Source organism: Lolium perenne, chromosome 7 (genome assembly GCF_019359855.2).
Source record: "Lolium perenne isolate Kyuss_39 chromosome 7, Kyuss_2.0, whole genome shotgun sequence".
Lineage (NCBI taxonomy): Eukaryota > Viridiplantae > Streptophyta > Magnoliopsida > Poales > Poaceae > Lolium > Lolium perenne.
Window position 1 is genome coordinate 89,472,734 of NC_067250.2, and position 24,248 is coordinate 89,496,981.

At 45.1% G+C, this 24,248-nt stretch overlaps 1 protein-coding gene across 1 annotated transcript; it reads left to right on the top strand.

The window, feature by feature from the left end:
• The first annotated feature begins 16,989 nt into the window (after positions 1 to 16,989).
• LOC127316706 (serrate RNA effector molecule) lies at positions 16,990 to 23,291 on the top strand. The gene is made up of 12 exons (XM_051347159.2): positions 16,990 to 17,266; positions 17,939 to 17,988; positions 18,375 to 18,429; positions 19,410 to 19,484; positions 19,650 to 19,724; positions 19,822 to 19,869; positions 19,970 to 20,038; positions 20,138 to 20,908; positions 20,995 to 21,043; positions 21,133 to 21,341; positions 21,410 to 21,625; positions 22,809 to 23,291. The coding sequence occupies exons 1-12, from the start codon at positions 17,037 to 17,039 to the stop codon at positions 22,867 to 22,869; spliced, it is 1,908 nt and encodes a 635-aa protein (XP_051203119.1). The 5' UTR covers positions 16,990 to 17,036; the 3' UTR covers positions 22,870 to 23,291.
• The last annotated feature ends 957 nt before the right edge of the window (positions 23,292 to 24,248 follow it).

Consider the following 24,248-nt stretch of genomic DNA (forward strand, 5'->3'; position numbering starts at 1 on the left):
CGTCGACGAGCAAGAACCTACACAATAGTTGATGGACAGCTCTATAAACGAAGTGCGACGGGGGTATTTCTTAAATGCGTCTCCAATCAAGATGGCATTGAAATCCTCGAGAGATCCACGCAGGGGATTGCGGGCATCATGCCACTCCCAGGATCACTCGTTGCAAAAGCTTTTCGGTTAGGTTTCTATTGGCTTACGACTAAAGAAGACGCCGATAAAATAGTCAAGACCTGCCGAGGTTGTCGCACTACGCTACTCAACCAAACGCTCCAGCTCAAGAGCTGAAGACCATACCTATCACCTGGCCATTTGCGGTGCAGGGGCTCGATATGGTTGGTAAGTTAAAAAGATCATCTCCTGGCGGTTTTGAATACCTCCTGGTCGCTGTTGACAAGTTCAGCAAATGGATCGAGGCTAAGCCAGTGAGAAAAGCCGACGGTGCTACGGCACTAAAATTTGTCTGCAGCCTCGTGATGAGATTCGGCATCCCACACAGCATAATCACAGATAATGGCACGAACTTCGCTCAAGGAGAATTGAGGGATTATTGTGAAACAATGGGGATACGACTGGACCTCGCATCTGTGGCTCATCCACAGTCCAATGGTCAGGTTGAAAGGGCTAACGGCCTAATATTATCAGGAATTAAACCACGCCTTGAAGGACCGCTGCGACGAGCAGCTGGAGCTTGGGCTGATGAGTTGAAGGCTGTTCTGTGGAGTTTACTGAACTACCCCTAACAGATCAACAGGGTTTACCCCTTTTTCTGGTATACGGATCCGAAGCCGTGCTTCCCTCCGACATCATCCACGATTCACCGCGAGTTTCCGCCTACAATGAAGAAACAGCTGACGAGGCCAGACAGCTATCTGTGGACCTGATCGAGGAAGCTCGGAACTTAGCAGACCAGAGATCCGCCATCTATCAGCAAAAGCTCCGACGTTATCACAGTCGTCGAGTTCGGAAACGCTCCTTTATGGCAGGAGACCTGGTCCTCCGCCTTCGACAGGTGAAAGACCATAAGCTGCAATCTCCATGGGAAGGACCCTTCGTTGTTAGCAAAGTGGTCCATAACGGGTCGTATTACCTTGTTGATTTCCGTGAGCTAAGGGACAGACCTGCTAACTGGCACCGGAAACGCAAGCGTGAGGATCCGGATGACATCTACGATGAAACAGATCGCCCCTGGAATATCGCACAGCTACGTCCTTTCTACACTTAGCTATATTTTCCGAGTTCTAAACTCTGTAATAGTTATACATGATCAATGAAATAAAGCTTCTGGTTCACTCTTTGAGTCTTTTACCTCCTTTACTTGTTCATTTTAGATCGTGTATGTTTTTTCCGACTAAAACCGCAGAGCTGGATATTTCCGCCTAGGCGTGTATGAAAGTTGTGATTTTCAAAATCGTCCTTTAGGACGTAAGCTTAAGTTTTCTGATTAAGTTGTTATCTGTTGCGAACTCGTGGATTCCTAGTAGCGATTTCCGGCACCTATGCCTGGGGGCTTGTTTCCGCGGTTATGGACGGACTGCCATTGGGCTTCGTCGCCGCTGGCGAGCGTTTCCGGCTAAGGTTTTCCGGCTCGTGGAAGGTCAAGCGGGCAAGCCGGAAAATAACGAAGTCAGCACTTGCTTTCCGACATAAAACGAAACGTGCACATAATATTTAACGGATAGCAGGATAAGTGTTTCCGCCCATGCATAATCGTTTCGTTCTTAGCTACTTAAGAATTTAAAGTCTTATTACAAACCCTCGCTGGGGCCAAAATGATGCAACTTTTTTCAATGTTTCAAACAGGAACTCTACTCGGAGTCCTCCTCTTCAGATTGCTGGTAGCTGGAGCCGTCGTCGCTGCCACCAGATCCGGCTTCAGAGTCGTCTCCAGAGTTTTCTCCGGAGTGCTCGCTGCTGGACCCGGATCCTTCCCCATAATACTCTGGCTCGCCCGCTTCCTCCTCCGCATCGGAAAAACCTTCGGGCAGATTGTGCTTGTTGTACCAGAACGAGTGATCCACTCGCCTGACAAACAGCTCTTCATAGCCTTCAGTTTCCGCGAGGAGGGCGCTCATGTCAGAACTCTCGGGGGCTCCGCGTGCAACTTGCGCCAGGTTGAGTGAGGGGAAGAAAGCCTTGCAGGTGGCCAGGACTAAGGAGGCGGCTCCGCGCGCTGAAGACTTCTGCCAGTCCTTCATGAACTCCGGCACCTGTCGCATAAGTTTGGTCATCATGTCGATGACTGTGGTTTTGGCCTTCTTTAGCCGTAGAGCCGTGGCGATTCCGCGACAAGCTCCAAACAGCGCATCAATTGACTTCCGCGCTTCATCGTACGCCTCCGTCCTCGTCAGGTTTGAATCCTTTGTCCATTCAAAGCCAAGACTTGCTGCGGAAGAAAGAGGATCAGTTCCGTCAGAGAGAAAATATGCAAAGGTGGTCGGAGCAGCGACGCGGAAACATGCTTACGGAAGATAAGCTTGTCAATGGCTTTCGCCTCCGCTTCCAGGGCTTTGTTCTTGGCAATTGTGGAGATCACGCGGCCTTGGCTTTTCTCCAGCTTATCGATCAGCTCCGCCTTCTCACGGGCATGCTTCTCGGAGAGCTCCTTCCTCGCCTCAGTCTCTTTGCTTGAAGATTCTTTCATGAAGTTTTGGAGGGACTCGTTCTCCGCCTCAAGCACCTTGACCTTGGCGGATAGTTCATCAAGCGAGGAATGCTTGGCAGTTTCTTCTGAAAGCAGAATTGAACATATTATGCACCTTGAACAACTGTCAGCACAAAAAAAAAGTGAAGATCCGGATCTCGTACCTTGAAGTCGGGTCTCAAGCAGCTGGATAGCCTTTCGGCTATTTTCCGCATGTTCACGCAGTCCCTCGATCTCCTTGATTTGCTCCAGCACGTGAATGCGCAAATCTTCGTGCAGTTTCCGCGTGGACTGAGAAGCAGCAGAGAGTTAGTCGGATATTAAAATCTGGGGGGCTGGCGAAGATTTCAAAGACTTGGCGAAGATTTCAAAATTCCGCCTAACAGTACAATTTGAGAAAGCATCGGCTAATACATGTTACATGGAACTATATCACCCAATGCTTGGGGGCTAGTATTACCTGCCGCACTTCCTTGTGCTTGGCGAAAAATTCCTTCAGGCTGTCCTCCAGTTCCGCGAGATAACCCACCTCCTCCTCCGGTTTTCCCCATACCTTGTTCAGCATGGCGAAAACTTCCGCGTGGCGCTCTGCGAGGGAAAGTTTTTGGAGGGACGGAGTTGGCTCGAGGCTGACGCGGGTCGCATTGGTAACCTGGAGGAGCTTGACCTTTTGCTCTTGCTCTTCATCAGTAGGTCCCGCGAAAGCGGAACTTGGTTGATCTGGTGGAGGAATGGGTGAGGAGGTCCTTTGGGCGGAGTCGCCATGGTGGGCAGGGTCTTCCGGAAGGTCATCAAGGTCAATGATGTCCTTCGGATCCGGCTTGCTGGCAGATGAAGCCTTAGGCGGAACTTCCACCTCAGGAGTGATAGGGAAGGAAGCCGGAGATGGTTTGGCCTTCTTCTTGATGACCCTTGGGGCCTTGGGAGGCTGGCTTCCGGAACTTCAGGAAAAACATACAAATATAAGAGCAAGTGTTAAACCAGAACTTGGGTCTCGGAAGAAGACGCTTACCTGGAAGGCTTGAAAAAGTGCTGGATGGCAGGCTGCCCTTTGTTGCTGGTATTAATCAGCGCGAGGCGCTTCTTTTCCGCCTCAGCTTTCCGGGTAGCCGCGATGCTGAGCGTTTCGCGGGGGCGTTTCGCGTAAGGGCTGGAAGGGGCTGGCTTCTTCCTCTTCGCGGGACGTGGAGCTTCAGGAGCTTCCGCCTCTGACGTGGCTTCCGGATCTGCGTGGCCGGTGGATGGGACTCGGAGGAGAGTTTCGAGTTGATTTTCCTCAAGCGCCTCGAGCTAGTTCAAAGTTACACTTAGCCAAAAGTTTGAAGAAAAACGATAAACCAAAGTCAAGACGACGTACCGCAGTTCCGGATCCCTCCGTGTGGATGTCTTTGTTGCATACGTGAACGTGGAGTTCACGTGGGATTTTGATGAGGACCCGGATCCTCTTGTCGATGGCGTCGGCGGAGAGATTATCCTTGGTGGCGCGCATCGGGTCGTCACGTCCTGTGTATTCAAACATCAAGCGGTCTCTATGCTGCAGCGGCTGGATCCGCTTCGTGAACCAGGAAAGGGTTAGGTCTTTCCCTGTCAGCCCCTCCTCCGTGAGCTTGCAGATCCGCCTGACAGCGCGGGTCAGCTGAGGCGAGTCGGAGAAGTGGGGGCAGTGCGTCCATGACGGAAGCTCGGTGGCGGGGCAGTTCTTGAAAGGTGGTAGCTTCTTGTCGCTCGCGGGGTCGGAGACGTCCTTCAGATAGAAGAAACCCCCAGACCAGTATCTCGGATTCGTGGCGGTCGGTGGGGGGGTAGACGCGGCCCGGGCGGATGATGAAGGTGACAGATCCGCAAGTCGCCAACTCGGAAGTTTGGCGGATCTTCTCCTTCTTGACAGAGAAATAGTACTGGAAGAGGGGAAGCTCTGGAGTTACCCGGAGGTGGCCTTCGCAGAGAGCGACATGATTGCTGATGGCGAGCACGCTGTTTGGAGAAATGTTGTGGGGTTGGAGTCCATACGTCTTCAGAATCTCCCGGAAGAAATCCGAAGGCGGAAATGAAAATCCACGCTCCACCAGTGCCTTCGTCAGCACCATCTCGTCGTCCCTTGGAGCCGGAGCTGGTTCATCTGGAACTGTCCTCCAGCTTCCGGGTTGCAGGAAGCCCTCCGACTCGAGATTCTTCAATTCCATCTCGGTAGTGGTGCAGGGCCACCACTTCCCCTTAGCTTCGGAGTCGCGCTTCCGAGCTTTTGATTTTTTGGCAGCCTCTTCTGTTTGCTGCTCCGACTGGCCCGCCCTGGAGGTTTTCTCCGGGTGAGCGGAGGTCCCCTCAGCTTCCTTGCCGGAATCCTTTGTAGGATCCAGCCTGACTGGGGCGAAGGGAGGAGGGGCGGAGGAAATTGGCGTCGCCATGATTGGTTCCGAGCTCGGAGGCGGAGTCGTTGAAGACATCTGAAGAAAAGGGTTGGCGGAAACTTTTCTTAGTCGGATCCCACTTCATCTTCCCCAAGTTCATCCCTACCAACTACGACGCGACGTTTGAGCTCGAGGGCTTACCGTAATGGCGCGTGCGGTGGTCGGAGTTGCCGGCAGCGAGTTTTCCGCGCGGTGGTTCGCCGGAGTTAAGAACACGAAGAACACTGCGGCGGAGGGCTCGCTCCGGCGATGCTCCGGCGACGTTCCGGCGGGTTTCGGCGCGGCGTAGGAAAGGCTCACAGGCGGCGCTCGGAAGAGAGGTGAGAAGGGGGTGAATGAGGGGTAAAGGGGTCGACGGCTGATATTTATAGGCTGAGGGGATAAGATTCGTGCTCCGCATCCTGTGGTCGAAACGCAAGCGTCGCGCCGTTGGATGCGTGACACATGTCCCAAACCCTAGCGGTAAAAATGGCTAGAGATAAGTTACCGCGCAAATCGCGCGAAAATGGCGCCAGAATTGGCGGAACCGTTTGAGTCTTTTAAGATTCCGGGTAATTGCGTGAAGATAAGTTGGCTCTCGTTCGCGAGCAGGGAGTAACCCGGAAATGTTCTTTGGAACGTCGATGGATGAAGTCCCGCAGGGTGAGAGCATTTTCCGGCTGTAAGTTGGAAAAAGAAGAAAATGCAAAGTTAGAGCTCTTCAAGTTTCTCCGCGTTGCCGACGATGCCGGAAACCTAAGGAACAAGCATGGCGGAAACTGCAGGCGAAACTCGGAGAACTCTGGGGGCTACTGTTGTGGGTATACTTCATGGGTGTACCATCGACAGTGCCTAGATCCGGCAAGCCCGGGTGGCCCATAGACGGTGATGAGGCATGTGGCCCATCGGGCGGCCCAGTTGCTGTTGATCATGAAGGAAGAAGTCCAGCCCAGGATCAGTAAGCCGGATCCGTACCAACATAGGAGTAACCCGGATCCATGGAGGCCCATGAGGAACCCGGATCCAGTACGACGTGTATGGAAGGCGGATCCGTGACGTGCACGGCAAGATATTGTACCGTAGCTAGGCTATCTATAATCCGGCTAGGACTCTCCATGTAAACCCTAGATCCGTGCGCCTTTATAAGCCGGATCCCGGGAGCCCTAGAGGCACAACCACAACTCATTGTAACAACGCGAAAATGCCCAGATAATTCCAGACAAGCAGCAGTAGGCCCTGTCATCGTGTAGGTGTTCCGAAGCTGGGTAACTCGCGTACCACCGTCCCGAGGACTCTCCGCCCTATGGCCCCTACTTCTTCTCCCCCTCGTGAGGATCCCTCCTCCGAGGTACCGTCGATTAGGCAACGACAATAATATTCTCATAAGAGATTGAGGATTGTTGTCCAAACTGAAACTTCCACCATGGATCATGGCTTTAGTTAGCGGCCCAATGTTCTTCTCTAACAATATGCATACTCAAACCATTCAACTCATGATAAATCACCCTTACTTCAGACAAGACGAACATGCATAGCAACTCACATGATATTCAACAAAGGTGAAATAGTTGATGGCGTCCCCAGGAACATGGTTATCGCTCAACAAGCAACTTAATAAGAAATAAGATACATAAGTACATATTCAATACCACAATAGTTTTTAGGCTATTTTTTCCCATGAGCTATATATTGCAAAGACAAAGAATAGAATTTTAAAGGTAGCACTCAAGCAATTTACTTGGAATGGCATAAAAATACCATGTAGTAGGTAGGTATGGTGGACACAAATGGCATAGTTTTTGGCTCAAGGATTTTGGATGCATGAGAAGTAATCCCTCTCAATACAAGGCTTAGGCTAGCAAGGTTGTTTGAAGCAAACACAAGTATGAACCGGTACAGCAAAACTTACATAAGAACATATTGCAAGCATTATAAGACTCTACACTGTCCTCCTTGTTGCTCAAGCCCTCACCAGAAAATATCTAGACTTTAGAGAGACCAATCATGCAAACCAAATTTTAGCAAGCTCTATGTATTTCTTCACTAATAGGTGCAAAGTACATGATGCAAGAGCTTAAACATGATCTATATGAGCACAACAATTGCCAAGTATCAAATTATTCCAGACATTATACCAATTACCACATGTAGCATTTTCTGTTTCCAACCATATAACAAGTAACGAAGCAGTTTCAACCTTCGCCATGAACATTAAGAATAAAGCTAAGGACATATTTGTCCATATGCAACAGCGGAGCGTGTCTCTCTCCCACACAATGAATACTAGGATCCAATTTTATTCAAACAAAACAAAACAAAAACATACAGACGCTCCAAGTAAAGCACATAAGATGTGATGGAATAAAAATATAGTTTCACTAGAGGAAGCTGATAATGTTGTCGATGAAGAAGAGGATGCCTTGGGCATCCCCAGGCTTAGATGCTTGAGTCTTCTTGAAATATGCAGGGATGAACCATGGGGGAATCCCCAAGCTTAGAGCTTTCACTCTCCTTGATCATATTGTATCATCCTCCTCTCTTGATCCTTGAAAACTTCCTCCACACCAAACTCAAAACAACTCATTAGAGGGTTAGTGCATAATCAAAATTCACATGTTCAGAGGTGACATAATCATTCTTAACACTTCTGGACATTGCACAAAGCTACTGAAAGTTAATGGAATAAAAAAATCCATCAAGCATAACAAAACAGGCAATGCGAAATAAAAGGCAGAATCTGTCAAAACAAAATAGTCCGTAAAGACGAATTTTTTAGGTGCCCCAAACTTGCTCAAATGAAAATGCTCAAATTTAATGAAAGTTGCGTACATATCTGTGGATTACTCACGTAAATTGGCAGATTTTTCTGAATTACCTATAGAGACTACTGCTCAAATTCGTGACAACAAGAAATCTGTTTCTGCGCAGTAATCCAAATCTAGTATGAATCTTACTATCAAATACTTTACTTGGCACAACAATGCAACAAAATTAAGATAAGGAGAGGTTGCTACAGTAGTAACAACTTCCAAGACTCAAATATAAAACAAAAGTGTAGAAGTAAAATCATGGGTTGTCTCCCATAAGCGCTTTTCTTTAACGCCTTTCAGCTAGGCGCAGGAAGTGTGTATCAAGTAACATCAAGAGATGAAGCATCAACATCATAATTTGTTCTAATGATAGAATCAAAAGGTAACTTCATTCTCTTTCTAGGGAAGTGTTCCATACCTTTCTTGAGAGGAAATTGATATTTAATATTACCTTCCTTCATATCAATAATAGCACCAACAGTTCGAAGAAAAGGTCTTCCCAATATAATGGGACAAGATGCATTGCATTCAATATCCAACACAACAAAATCAACGGGGACAAGGTTATTATTTACCGTAATGCGAACATTATCAACCCTCCCCAAAGGTTTCTTTGTAGAATTATCAGCAAGATTAACATCCAAATAACAATTTTTAAATGGTGGCAAGTCAAGCATATTATAGATTTTCCTAGGCATAACGGAAATACTTGCACCAAGATCACATAAAGCATTACAATCAAAATCATTGACCTTCATCTTAATGATGGGCTCCCAACCATCCTCTAACTTCCTAGGAATAGAAGTTTCACGATTTAATTTCTCTTCTCTAGCTTTAATGAGAGCATTTGCAATATGTTTTGTAAAAGCCAAATTTATAGCACTAGCATTAGGACTTCTAGCGAGTTTTTTTAAGGACTTTATAAATTCAGAGATGTGACAATCATCAAAATCTAAACCATTATGGTCTAAAGCAATGGGATCGATGTCCCCAACATTAGAAAAAATTTCAGCAGTTTTATCACAAGCAGTTTCAGCAGTTTTAGCAGGTTCAGGCAGTTTTTCTCGCTTTGCATTAGGAATAGAAACATTGCCAACACCAATTATTTTACCATTGATAGTAGGAGGTGTAGCAACATGTGAAGCATTAGCATTACTAGTGGTGGTAATAGTCCAAACTTTAGCTATATTATCCTCTTTAGCATTTTCTTCCTTTTCCCACCTAGCACGCAATTCGGCCATCAATCTTATATTTTCATTAATTATAACTTGGATGGCATTTGCTGTAGCAAATGACTTAATATCTTTATTTTCATTAGGCATAACTTTCGATTTCAAAAGATCAACATCAACAGCAAGACTATCAACTTTAGAAGCAAGTATATCAATTTTGCCAAGCTTTTCTTCAACAGTTTTGTTAAAAGCGGTTTGTGTACTAATAAATTCTTTAAGCATGGCTTCAAGTCCAGGGGGCGCATTCCTATTATTGTTGTAAGAATTCCCATAAGAATTACCATAACCGTTACCATTATTATAAGGATATGGCCTATAGTTGTTACTAGAATTATTCCGATAAGCATTGTTGTTGAAATTATTATTTTTAATGAAGTTCACATCAACATGTTCTTCTTGAGCAACCAATGAAGCTAACAGAACATTATTAGGATCAACATTAGTTCTACCAATCACAAGCATAGACATAATAGCATCAATCTTATCACTCAAGGAGGAGGTTTCTTCAACATAATTTACCTTCTTACCTTGTGGAGATCTTTCCGTGTGCCATTCAGAGTAATTAATCATCATATTATCAAGAAGCTTTGTTGCGGTGCCTAGAGTGATGGACATAAAAGTACCTCCAGCAGCTGAATCCAATAAGTTCCGCGAAGAAAAATTCAGTCCTGCATAAAAGGTTTGGATGATCATCCAAGTAGTCAGTCCACGGGTTGGGCAATTTTTAACCAAAGATTTCATTCTTTCCCATGCTTGGGCAACATGCTCATTATCCAATTGTTTAAAATTCATTATACTACTTCTCAAAGATATAATGTTAGCAGGAGGATAATATCTACCAATGAAAGCATCCTTGCATTTAGTCCATGAATCAATACTATTCTTAGGCAAAGATAGCAACCAATCTTTAGCTCTTCCTCTTAATGAGAAAGGAAACAATTTTAATTTTATAATGTCACCATCTACATCCTTGTACTTTTGCATTTCACAAAGTTCAACAAAATTATTAAGATGGGCAGCAGCATCATCAGAACTAACACCAGAAAATTGCTCTCTCATAACAAGATTCAGTAAAGCAGGTTTAATTTCAAAGAATTCCGCTGTAGTAGCAGGTGGAGCAATAGGTGTGCATAAGAAATCATTATTATTTGTGTTTGTGAAGTCACACAACTTAGTATTTTCAGGAGTACCCATTTTAGCAATAGTAAATAAAGCAAACTAGATAAAGTAAATGCGAGTAACTAATTTTTGTGTGTTTTTAATATGGAGAACGCAAACAAGATAGTAAATAAAGTAAAGCTAGCAACTAATTTTTTTTTGTATTTTGATATAATGCAGCAAACAAAGAAGTAAATAAAACAAAGCAAGACAAAAAACAAAGTAAAGAGATTGGAAGCGGAGACTCCCCTTGCAGCGTGTCTTGATCTCCTCGGCAACGGCGCCAGAAAAAATGCTGCTTGTGACGGTAAAGCACTCGTCCGTTGGGAACCCCAAGAGGAAGGTGTGATGCTTACAACATCGAGTTTTCCCTTAGTAAGAAACCAAGGTTATCGAACCAGTAGGAGTCAAGAAGCACGTTGAAGGTTGATGGCGGCGGAGTGTAGTGCGGCGCAACACCTGGGATTCCGGCGCCAATGTGGAACCTGCACAACACAACCAAAATACTTTGCCCCAACTTAACAGTGAGGTTGTCAATCTCACCGGCTTGCTGTAACAAAGGATTAGATGTATAGTGTGGATGATGATGTTTGCAGAAAACAGTAGAACGAGTATTGCAGTAGATTGTATTCGATGTAAAAGAATGGACCGGGGTCCACAGTTCACTAGTGGTGTCTCTCCCATAAGAAATAGCATGTTGGGTGAACAAATTACAGTTGGGCAATTGACAAATAAAGATGGCATGACAATGCACATACATGTTATGATGAGTAGTGTGAAATTCAATTGGGCATTACGACAAAGTACATAGACCGCTATCCAGCATGCATCTATGCCTAAAAAGTCCACCTTCAGGTTATCATCCGAACCCCTTCCAGTATTAAGTTGCAAACAACAGACAATTGCATTAAGTATGGTGCGTAATGTAATCAACAAATACATCCTTAGACATAGCATTGATGTTTTATCCCTAGTGGCAACAGCACATCCACAACCTTAGAACTTTCTGTCATTGTCCCAGATTTAATGGAGGCATGAACCCACTATCGAGCATAAATACTCCCTCTTGGAGTTACAAGTAACGACTTGGCCAGAGCCTCTACTAATAACGGAGAGCATGCAAGATCATAAACAACACATAGATGATAGACTGATAATCAACATAACATAGCCTTCAATATTCATCGGATCCCAACAAACGCAACATGTAGCATTACAAATAGATGATCTTGATCATGTTAGGCAGCTCACAAGATCCAACAATGATAGCACAATGAGGAGAAGACAACCATCTAGCTACTGCTATGGACCCATAGTCCAAAGGGTGAACTACTCACACATCACTCCGGGGGCGACCATGGCGGTGAAGAGTCCTCCGGGAGATGATTCCCCTCTCCGGCAGGGTGCCAGAGGCGATCTCCTGAATCCCCCGAGATGGGATTGGCGGCGACGACGTCTCTGGAAGGTTTTCCGTATAGTGGCTCTCGGTACTGGAGTTATTATTGACCAAGGCTTATGTAGGCGGAAGGGTAGGTCAGGGGGCGCCACGAGGGGCCCACACGCTCGGGCCGCGCGGCCCCAGGCCTGGCCGCGCCGCCCTGCTGTGTGGCCGCCTCGTCGCCCCACTTCGTTTCCCTTTCGGACTTCTGGAAGCTTCGTGGAAAAATAAGATCCTGGGCGTTGATTCCGTCCAATTCCGAGAATATTTCTTTACTAGGATTTCTGAGACCAAAAACAGCAGAAAACATCAACTGGCTCTTCGGCATCTTGTTAATAGGTTAGTGCCGGAAAATGCATAAATATGACATAAAGTATGTATAAAACATGTGTGTATCATCATAAAACAAGCATGGAACATAAGAAATTATCGATACGTTGGAGACGTATCAAGGCACACATGAGAGTTCACTTCTTCTTCAAGATGGAACGCCTTTCTCGATTGTGCTGGCTTGGTGAAGTATTCGGATTGCCCATACTCTACTATGGTAGATCCTCTTCTTAGACATATCACATATACATGGTCACCATAAAGACAACAAGCTTCAAGCATATGACTCTTCGATATGGGTAATCTTGAACTTACACTTCATTAATTTTTTCTCCATTATGTTGATGCCTTGAAGGCACACATGAGAGTTCACTTCTTCTTCGAGATGGAACGCCTTTCTCGATTGTGCTGGCTTGGTGAAGTATTCGGATTGCCTCCTCCCCATACTCTACTATGGTAGATCCTCTTCTTAGACATATCACATCTACATGGTCACCATAAAGACAACAAGCTTCAAGCATATGACTCTTCGAGATGGGTAATCTTGAATTTACACTTCATTAATTTTTTGTTCATTATGTTGATGCCTTGAAGGCACACATGAGAGTTTACTTCTTCTTCAAGATGGAACGCCTTTCTCGATTTTGCTGGCTTGGTGAAGTAGTCGGATTGCCTCCTCCCCATATTCTACTATGGTAGATCCTCTTCTTAGACATATCACATATACATGGTTACCATAAAGACAACAAGCTTCAAGCATATGACTCTTCGAGATGGGTAATCTTAGACATATCGAAGGGGCGGCGCTGTGGTGGCCTCGGACGTCGGTGCACGGGGGACGGCGAAGGTGACCGCGTGCGGCGACGCCACGACCCGAGGGGGCGGCGTAGATGCAGGGCGCGAGTCGATGCAGCGGCGGGAGACCACCAGCGACATACATGCCTTGGAAGGCGCGTGAGAGGCTAGTGGCGTGGACCAAAGGCGGCGGCGCTACGGCCCGAAGGGTGACGCAGCGGCAACCCGTAGCTCGATCGGTGGTAGGCGCGTGCTCGGGGACGTGCTTGGCGGAGACGTGCGCGCGGTCGGTTGATCAGACCGACGGCGGCGTGGCATGCGCCATGGCGTGGACGGCGGCGCATATCGAAATCGATGCGCTGTTTGTCGGTGTTGTCCCGGGCGATTGCGGCGAAGACGGACCGACGATGAAGACCGTGCAGACGTAGGCAGCCGGTTGCGACGAAGAAGGCGTCCCATGTGCGCCGCGTGTAGCCGTGCCGCACTGTTGTTGGAGGCGGGCCGGCCGAGGCGGTGACGATGCGGGCGAGCCGGCCGCGGCAGCCTACCAAGGCAGGCGCTGCAGCCAGCCAGCGAGTCGACCGCAGTGGCCGGCGTAGGGTGGAGGATGGAGGAGAGCAGGTGCAAAGTCGACGCCGAGGTTGGAGTAGAGGCGCGTGATGACAGCGGCGGTGGGCGACTCAATCTGATCTATGATCGGCAAAACAACAAAAAAAAAACGCCGGTCGAACGACCGGCGGCGCAAAAAGAAAACCAATCTACGGATTGGAAAAAAAAGACTCGAGGGCAGCGGATCAACAGATCGGTGGACGAACCCTCATACGGGATGCGCGGCCCCCGGAGTAGATCATGGAGATCGACCTCCCCGGGGGCAGCGCGGCGCGGAAGCTTTGCGGTGGCTAGGTCAAGGAGCGTGCCGCTCTGATACCATGTTGAACGATAGAGAGGGAGAGAGATTGGCGGAGTATGTTGGATGTTGTATTGAGCCTCTCGGGCGAGTATATATAGTGGCACAGACTTGGAGGCTAAGATAGCTCTCCTAGAGATATGGTAGGTAGAGATTACAAATCCTAGACTACCTAATATACCTATACCAAATATATCTCTAACAATGACATTGTCAACCTTAAGGTATACCAACTCAGTTTGTTGAAGGTGCTCACTTGTGTCTATGAGTATATGTGTATGTTTTGTGTTTCAAGAGAAACATGTTGTGGAGCTTAATTTGAAAATAAGACACAATTTGTAGAGCTTAAATATGTTCGGTTGGTGTCCAAATTAGCTCCTATTGCCTTTATAGTGAGTAAAGGTTTTTTTTGTAACCATGGATTTTGGTTATGGAAAGATGAAAACTGTAGAACATAAATGCAGGTATGTTCGGTTGGTGTCCAAAGTAGCTCACTTTGCAGATCCGTATCATCAAATGACTAGTAAGCAAAGAAAGGCACATGATCATTTACCAAAAAGTTGGCAAGGAAATTCTTGCCCAAAGTTGGTTGCGCTAAGGATGTGTTTGGATGGGTGGCTATCCCTCAAGTGGCTATGGGTAGTCATCTTTTAGGTGATTGGTACATATTTGGTTAGTAGTGTGGGGTGGTTGAGGGTAGTCAATATTCCCTGAAAAGCCGGTTGAGGCCAACCACCAGAAAAGTGGTGGTTGAGATCAACCACCCGTGGGCAACGAGCTACAATCACCGGTGAAGATGTTTTGGGCTGGTCACCTTCCCTTGTACCCGCGAAACTCAATCAAGGATCAGGTCATTAAGTACATGAGACATTGCCTTTGGAGAAAGAAAACATCAGATGTGCAAGCAAAAGGGAATGCTTTGGTTTCCTGGAAAAAAATTTGTAGGCCAAAAGAGCAAGGAGGATTGGGAGTTCTTAACCTGGATGTTCAAAATAAAACTCTGCTTCTCAAGAATCTGGATAAATTTTACAATAATCTGGACATTCCTTGGGTAAATCTAATAAGAGATACCTACTATGACGAGGACAAGCCACCAGGGATTAAAATGGAAGGCTCTTTATGGTGGAAGTCACACTTAAAGCTTTTAGATACTTACAAAGCTCTTGCAAGATGTAATGTGGGTAATGGGAAAACTGCTTTATTCTGGACAGATCTTTGGAGTGATAATTGCTTGCACTTGAAATTCCCTCATCTTATTTCCTTTGCTAAAAGAACTGACATATCTGTCAGCAAAGTGATGCAAATGGAGTTCCTTCAGGACATGTTTCATCTCCCACTTTCCCAACAAGCTTTTGCTGAGTTTGAACAATTAGAGACTCTATGTGATCCAACTCAATTCCAAGCTCTTTCCCATCAAGCAGATTCATGGAGTTACATTTGGGGCTCTGATAAATTTTCTACTACCCAGGCCTACAAATTTCTGATTGGTGTGCAACATGCTCCTAAGTTTTTCACTTGGATATGGGAGTCTTCATGCCAACCAAAACACATTTTTTTTCTGGTTGCTGCTACATGACAGGCTAAATACAAGGAATTTGCTTAGGAGAAAAAATTGTCAACTGCAAGCTTATAATTGTGCAACCTTGCAATGCAGTCAAGAAGAAACCTTAGTTCACCTTTTCTGGAGCTGCCCTTTTGCACAACAATGCTGGTCTTTCATATGCCCTCAAGTCTCAAACCAGCACTCAATTCTGGAAGCATTTTATGACATTAAAGAAAAGCTAAATCTGCCATTTGCGGTTGAAATTATCATGCTTGCTTCATGGTCCATTTGGATTGTTAGAAACAGGAAGATCTTTGAAGGACAAGCACCTTCTTTGTTGGCATGGAAGACTGTGATTAAACAAGAGATTCAGTTACTCTCTTATAGAATGAAGAAGAAATGGGATGGAACGTTCAAAACATGGCTTCAGTCCTTCATGTCTACTTAGCTTCTTCTCTAGCTGTAGTCTTAGTCTTAGTTTTATTCTTTCTTCTTCTTCTTCTTCTTCTTCTTCTCCTTTTAGTTTTTCCACTGCTTGTGGACCTGTAAACTCTTTTATCCTTTAAATTTTAATAAAAATTGCAGTGGGGATTTTCCCCACTGTTTCACCCTAAAAAAAAATCTCTTTTCCCTCGTTCTTTTTCCTGGAACCACAAAGCCCTTGACGGCGGTGGCGGATCAAGCTACACCTCCCTACCATGGCTAGGAATTTTGAGGAATGACGGCAACTGGCGATGATCGGACCAAGGTAATCCAACACCCTCCCGTGTCCTATGTCTCCTCTCCGTCTCTCTGACCATGGGACTGGCAATGGGGACTGCAGGGGCGCGGCGGCGGGATGCAAGGGGATGCTTGCTTGGTCACATCTACAGGGCGCGCGCAGCGCCGCTGTTCCTGCCTGCAAGCAAAAGCTAGATCGATTAGTTAGTTACTAGATTATCTCACAAAGCTACCTCTATTTTTTTTCTTGGCAGCACACGAATCTGCTCTGAAATCATTCTCTTTCTAGTATGATTTTTCACTCTATATCATGGATAGATACAGGACAAACCAAGTGTTTAACTTGCTTATGATGTGGTCCAAAACATTGAACTATTGATTGTATGAACTTGCGCTTTTGATGAGAACCATTGGAATGTGATACTGAAATTTTTGTTGTCTATATATTCTAATGTGATGTGATGTCAAACAACACTTGAAATTTTTGTTAACCATACCATTGATACATTAACAAACAACTTATATTACATGGTACTCTCACCGTCAATAACAAAGAGGTGACCATATTAACTCAGCCATCTTTCAGCCCTCAAACCAAACACAAATGTAGCTATGGTTAACCACTTTTCGAACCAACTCAACCAAACAGAAAAAGTGGTTACCCACAACCATGTGGTTGGGGTTACCCACAACCACCTTTTGATGTCCACAAACCAAACACATCCTAAATGTGGCGTCAACCAAACATAGGCAGAAAGTTTCCTTGTACTCTTGCAATTACTAAGAAAAACATACTTTGCAAATCATTAACCTCCTGACAAGAACATGGTAGGGTGATTTGTAGAAGGAAAATGAAGACGATGCCCAGTGTGTGAGCAAGTCCGTATCCCAGTCGAAAAAGACCTCGCGTCATCGTGACAGGTGGGCCCCGCCGACCAGCCTCACAGAATTGGGTCAAATAGGCCCCACATACCAAATTTTATCTTTTTTTTTCACCCCGTCTCGTCTCTCTCCTTCTCCTTCCTCCGACACGACCCGACCCGGGAGATCCTCCAGTCCAGATCAACCCACCACCATGGCGGAGGTCGCCGACGCCTCCCGCCGCGCGACCGCCGGGGCCTCCAACTCGCCTCCCCCATCCGCCGCCGGCGGCAGCGGCGACCGCAAGCGCGGCCGCTCCTCGCCCGTGCTCCCGCCGCCGCCCCCCGGCGCGCCTCCGCCGGGCGCGCAGAACAAGAGGCAGCGGCCAGAGGGAGGCGGGTTCGACCGGCGCCGCCTCGGCGGCGGCGGGCAGGACGACAGGAGGTGAGAGCGGCCTTTGGAAAAGTTCGGTGCGGGGTTGGGCAGGCAGGGAGGGAGAGAGTTCTGCTTGGTAGCGAATCAGGGCGTGCTTGTTGGTAGCAAATCAGGGCATGCTTGGATCCTTGCTTGTTTTTGTTTTCAGTCCAGATCGTTCGTTGCTGGTTGGAAATCGCGGTCTCAGATTAGGTTAGCCTTATTGGTTAGAAGAACTACTCGGCCGCAGTATTCAGGACTTGCGAGTGTTGCAAGTGTCAATAAGCTCTGCTGCCGGTGCCTGATTTTTTCTGCTAACTATGGTCTTTATATAGGGGGCTAAGCGAGCAAAGAGTCTGAGGATCGTTAGATTCTCGCAAGGTTTTTCGACTAGAAGTAACATTGCCCCGCCATATTGCAGCTTGAGAGTTTTTCGTAGTTCCAATATTTAGTTCCTGAGTACCAACAAACACCATGAATATCCTTAGGTACCTCTATACATACTGACTGAGTTTACTAGTTAACTTTAGTGGCTGTGCTTTGTTTTGATTGGGAAACTGCTATTCCTTAAATCAACGAGCATATAAACGAATGAATTTATCCGATGGTTAGGGTGTCTACCAGTGCCTCGTTTTGTCCTTACAAGTTGCTTTGAGCGCTGCTGTGCCTGCAATTCTAAAACTGTCGAGCTTTGTTTCGCAGGTTCGGGAATGATCATGGTGGCCCGGGTCGACACAGCAACCGTGGACCAGGTATGCATTTGTGGAGGAGGGGCTGTGCAGTATTATTCACTAATTATCATTTGGTACAAGCCCTGTTAGATTCTAAACCCACTAATTACCATTTGATACAAACCCTGTTAGATTTCAAACCCTAGCAGTTCCAATTAGATTGGAAGTCTAGCTCAAGGTCATTTGTCTCGTGATTTACATGATTGACTGATCTTTCTCAAGACTTTTGAGGAAGCAATACTGAACACTAAAACAAAGCAAAGTCAGGTCATGCTTTCGTACTGTTTTTATCCTAAAAGACTAGCAAACTGTGAAGACAAATCAATTAAAAAATGTGTCAGGATATATATGGACGTGATTCTTTGTTAATGATGTGCATTTTCGTTTGCTTCCAAAATTTTATATAGATTGGCATGATTCTGGGCGTGGTGGATGGAACGAAGGCTCGGGCAACTCTCGTAGGTACGTATGTATACCCTCCGTTGCAAAATGTAAGGTGCCCAATCATGCCAAGGGTTGGGTTAGGCCACAATCGGTCATGCAATGCAAAAGTCACATAATTCAATTTGTATTCAAATGCATTTTCTAAAAATGCAATTATGTGTCAAATAACTCTCATTTTACTAGTCTAGTTGGTGGTTAGATTTAAATCTTCGGACACGGTCGCCTTACATTTTGCAAGGGAGTGATTTTTCTATAATTTCCATTTTGTATGGTGCACGTTAAGTGCTTAATTATACCTACTAAGATGAGATAGTTAGGAGACTGGTTACATGCTTTGCATTCTGTTTCTTTACAAATTTCAGTACCTCTTTAGTCTTAGTTGGTTCATAAGAACAACTGAGCTTGTCATACTTTGGAGTAGAAAGATTTCAGTATACGGCATGCACTTGGAGTACTTTTGTGCAAGCATTATAATGAAAAATATTACTGCCTATGCATAACCTGAACTAAATACTAGTCAATATTGACTGATAAAAGGAGCAGCCATTGCTGCAAACCATCTGATGTAATACACACTTATGTAAAGTTTCTTGATTCACTTTGAGTAATAGAAAAGGATGCAGTCATCATGAATCTCTTGGACAGCTGTGTATGATTCTGTGATTTGTGTAAAGGGATATGGTTACTTGCTTTTGGTTTGACAAAGTTTTATGAATATAAGTAAACATTATAGAAGTTGATAGGCTAGAGAAAACAAGTACACCATCTCATTCAAATATAAACAGCACTATCTTGGACATTATAAACACCATCTCATTTAAAGAGGGTCAACTGTGATCATGTTTTGAAATTACAGAAACTAATTTGGACATTGTGGGTGAAATCAGCCGATGAGTAAACTACAGGGATTACTAATGCTTATTTTTCCCTGGATATATTTGTTAGTACTTGTGATTCCTTTTTCTTAAACTGACACGACAGACATCGATGCTCTACAGGGAAGGCCTGATGTCTTACAAGCAGTTCATGCAGGAGCTCGAAGATGATGTTTCACCTGTTGAAGCTCAACGCAGGTGTTCTATGCTGAATCATTTTTCTTTCTGGCAGACTTATATTTCAACTACAACATCAATCTCTCTTAAATGTGATAGAAGTATAATTCTGTTGTGCACAGTGTACTTTCAGTACGGTTGATGTGAAATATAATTTGACATTTCTGCTCATTCTACTAATCTTAGATATGAGGAGTACAAGTCAGAGTACATTACAACTCAGAAGAAAGCTTACTTTGCCCTTCATAAGAATGACGATTGGTAATACCTTTTCTTGGATTACATCCTTTTGATGTGACATGTAATGACCAATTTTCTTCAGAACATTTTACTGATCCACTTCTTGGTTTTGTTGTAGGTTGAGAAACAAGTACCATCCTACTAACCTTGAATCCGTTATGGAAAGGTTTGCCATTACCTTAATATACTTGCACTATAATGTAGTGAGCTATCTTATGACGAGTCCATTTAAGTGGTAATTATATTATCTTCTGTTTCATGAGCAGAAGGAATGAACTTGCAAGAGCTACTGCAAATGAATTCTTCCAAGATTTGCAAAGTGGAAGTTTGGACGTGTAAGATGCTAATCCTCCTTCACGGCCCATGGTTTCCTACTACCCCCCTCCCCCTTTGAAAGTGAGTGTGTTTCACCTTGTATTTTTCCCACCATGCAGTGGTCCAGGATTAACGAGTTCTGCAGCGCACAAATCTGGAAATAATGATGTGAATGCCAATGGAAAAAAGGGGAAGTTTGGAAAGGGTCCTGATGATTTATACTATTCTGCTCCTAAGGCTCATCCAGTTAGTTCTGAGCCTCGAAGAATTAGCATTGACATTGATCAAGCTCAAGCTCTCATCTGTAAACTTGATTCTGAGAAGGGTGTTGAGAACAATGTTCTATCTAGTAGTGATGACGACAAAGCAGACCGGGGATCACATGGTTCAATGGGACCAATTGTGATAATACGGGGCGCGTCTACTGTGAAGGGTCTTGAGGGTGTTGAGCTGCTGGACACTCTTGTCACCTATTTGTGGCGTATCCATGGTGTGGATTATTATGGCATGTCTGAGACAAATGAGCCGAAAGGCCTAAGGCATGTGAAAGCAGACTCAAGGACGTATGATGGGGCTAGCTCAAATACAGCTGAATGGGAGGAGAAACTTGATTCATTCTGGCAAGACAGGATTCAAGGTCAGGATCCATTGGAAATATTGAAAGCAAAGGAGAAGATCGATGTAGCTGCTAGTGAAGTGTTAGATCCATATGTGAGGAAAATAAGGGATGAGAAGTATGGATGGAAATATGGTTGTGGAGCCAAGGGCTGCACAAAGCTTTTCCATGCTTCTGAGTTTGTCACGAAGCATCTCAAACTCAAGCATACTGATTTTGTGGTGGAGCTGACTTCAAAAGTGAGAGAGGATATTTATTTTGAGAACTATATGAAGTATGTCTTCTGCATATTCGTCCCTTTCTAGTGAACTTATTTTTCACATTGCAAAACGATGATGTGGTATTTTATCTTGAATGCAGTGATCCCAAGGCTCCTGGGGGAACGCCGATCATGCAACAATCTGCTCCAGTAAGCCTCATTGCGTGCTGTATATTCACTTGCAAATTGGCAGCAATTTTAGTTCATGTCTATTTGCTTGTATTTTGCCAATTTTACAGAGGGAAAAGGGCAGACATCGGCCTCCAATTGAGAGTCGGCTGAGAGATGAACGTGGCCAAAGATTTGACAAAAATGTTGATTCATCAAACCATGATGGATCCAGTGAAAACCCTGACGATCCAATGTATGATTCTTATGGTGATCCGGCTGTGAATGGTGACTTTCCAGCAGATGCTCCTCCAATGCTGGTGCCTGTGCCTGGTGCTGGGTAAGTTCGCAACTTCCTTTTATTTTTTGCACAAGGATATACTCATTGTTGTTTCATTCTCATTGCAGCCCACTAGGACCTTTTATCCCTGCACCACCGGAGGTTGCGATGCGTATGTTGAGGGAGCAGGGCGGGCCACCACCTTTTGAACCGGCTGCTGGTCCACGTCCTAGGAAAGCAGGAAGGGGTGGTGGTCCCCCAATGGGTGGTCCATCACCAATGCTCAATGCTCCTTTTCCTCCGATGCATGATCCTCGTATGCAAGATCCCCGTAAAATACGAAGGTTAATACTTAAATCTCAATCCCATTGCTCCTGTGTCTCCTAGACTGTCCTTGCGAAAGAATATAATTAAATTGGTTTCAACATTCTGAAACATTGTTAGCAAAAAGTCTGCTGAATTTTGAATAGTAGTAATAATCACTATCCCTGGAATTAGGGGTGGGCAGAAAAACCGATGACCGAAAACCGAACTTAAAAGACCGAGAACGAACCCAAACAGACCGATAAAAAATTGGGTAGCAAATTTTGTAGACCAAATTTAGTTCAGTCAATTAGGTCATTAGTTCCCACTAACCAAATAGACCGAACTGACTGAACTTTACATGAGACCGCCCCAATCTCCAGAACTTTGTGTGGTATGTCAATTGTGGTATTTTTGTATGTTGGTCAAACTGCTATGGCGTGGTTTTGTTTTTTTTGTTTTGTATTGTTGAATGTTTATTCTTACCAATTGGTAATAATATATATATAAAAAATGCCTAAAATACAGCTGAAATGCTCCCGTTTTTTACGAAACAATGTCCCAGTTTTGTGTTGACAAAACCGACCACACTGACCCCAATAATTAGGTACACGAATTTGACGTGTAGCAAAACTAACAAGTATATTTTGATCTTCATTTCTAGAGGACCGAATTTAAAATAGACTGAAATACAAAGAACAAATTGTCGGCCATGACGAACGCCCACCCCTACCTGGAATTTTCCTTGACATCATTATGTTCTTCAACATGTTGATGTCCATATTCTGATACGCTTTGCTACCTAATTTGAGGCGATCAACAATTATTTTCGGATCCATTCGGAGTTTGTATAGCTTAGCAAATATGACCAACATCACAAAGGGTTGTATTAAATTAAGCATCTGCAGTTTGAACCATTGTGAACCTTGTTCCCTGTACTATTTGCAAGTTAGAGAATGTTTTTGTGTTTGCAAAGTGGTTGTCCTGTACACATTTCATTGTTACACATGTCGTTTCACTTCTTTTGGTTTAAAGATCACTTGTTCACTACTGCATGTCAGGGTTACAGATTTTATGCTTTTGAGTGACCAGTGTCCCTTATCATTAGAACATATAAACATTGTTCCTTGTAGACATGGTTATCAGTATCCAGTTTCAAGTTAGCACTGCCTCCAGATCCTAATTCTCTTTCACTCTTTCACATGTTTCCACTGTGCTTTGCAGCTATCAAGATCTCGACGCTCCTGGAGATGAAGTGACAGTTTTGGACTACCGGAGCCTGTAGACGTGTCGCTGTACGATCCTTGACTCTTGGAAACCTTGGGCTATGTATGTCATCACCACGACAAGACCTCGCCCATCCTTAGATTCACCGTGGAGGAACACGGACAAGGCGTTATGTTTCTTGAGCTATGTTATACTTTTCGGTGCTTCTCAAATGAACCACATGAAACCGAAGAAACTGGAAAGACTGGTGCGTGCGTGTGTGTATTTCAAGCAGGATTTATAGCGCTTCATTTTTCCCCACCTAGTTAGCACAGGTCCGCTGCAAGCTAGCTTGCTGTATCCAGAACTCCACTGTGTTAGGCAGTCTTGTAACTTATACACGCAAATGGTTGGTAGATGTAACCCCGTGGTCTGAATTTCTTACGATACGTTCCAGCCTGTTATGTTTCAGACTGATCTATGAACCATGTGCTTCTAAAATGGGATCTCATCGTGTCCTAGTGTGACTGACCACATACTATCGTGGGATATCATCTGACTGGCAGACTTGAGATTTGAGAGTCAGTCCACGGATCTATTTCCACTCGTCCTCGTCAGCGACGGGTCTCACTGGGGCTGCACTAGTGAGCGTGTAGTGTGTAGACCAGATTCTCGGAGAGCAGGGAGAAGCAAAGCGATGTGTGCTAGTACGGCGTATGCAAAGTACAAAATAGCGACGTAGACTTCGTCGTTTCCTTGTGTACTTCCCAGGCTCTCTCTTTTTTTGAACAACCCCAGGCTCTCTTCTTAGTTTACTTCACTGTAGTTTGAAGTGGGTCTCCAATGGATGGAGCTGTCTATCGGGGAAAGGGCAACGGATTCCACGTTCCTAGACGACGGATTCCTGTTGGAAGGTGACAAGCAGCCCGTGACTAGTTGCCCACCACAGTAGCCACTTGACCCGGCCGGATCCATCGTATCCAGCAGCGTGCTTGTGGGCGTCTAGTGGCACACCTAGCGTCGCGACCCTGGAGCTTGAAGAGTAGCATTGGCTGGCTATAAAGGTGATGCAACTATGCAAGGGACAACTGTGTCTCCGGTTTGAGTTAAAATCTACTGGTCCGTCTACAGTTTTTTGTGCGTGTCTACAAAGTCGATGACTATAGTCGTCTGGTCAATTTTGCCCACCCTACACGCATCTAAGTTCTCACAAAGGGACGATGACCTAGACTTTAGAAAATCTTAGATGACTTAGATTTAGCAGCAACAAAATATTCTTTTTATATGTCTAGGTTTTCTCTTGGCAGGAAAAATATACTTCTATAGCAAGAAGACATGGGCATGCCAAACTTTGGGAATCATCCAGAGTAGGATCCACACTCTTTGCCACATGACACGTTTTGAACACAGCAAACTATCCTCTCGGTTTTTTGCCCCGCCATGCGGAAAAAGAGAGAA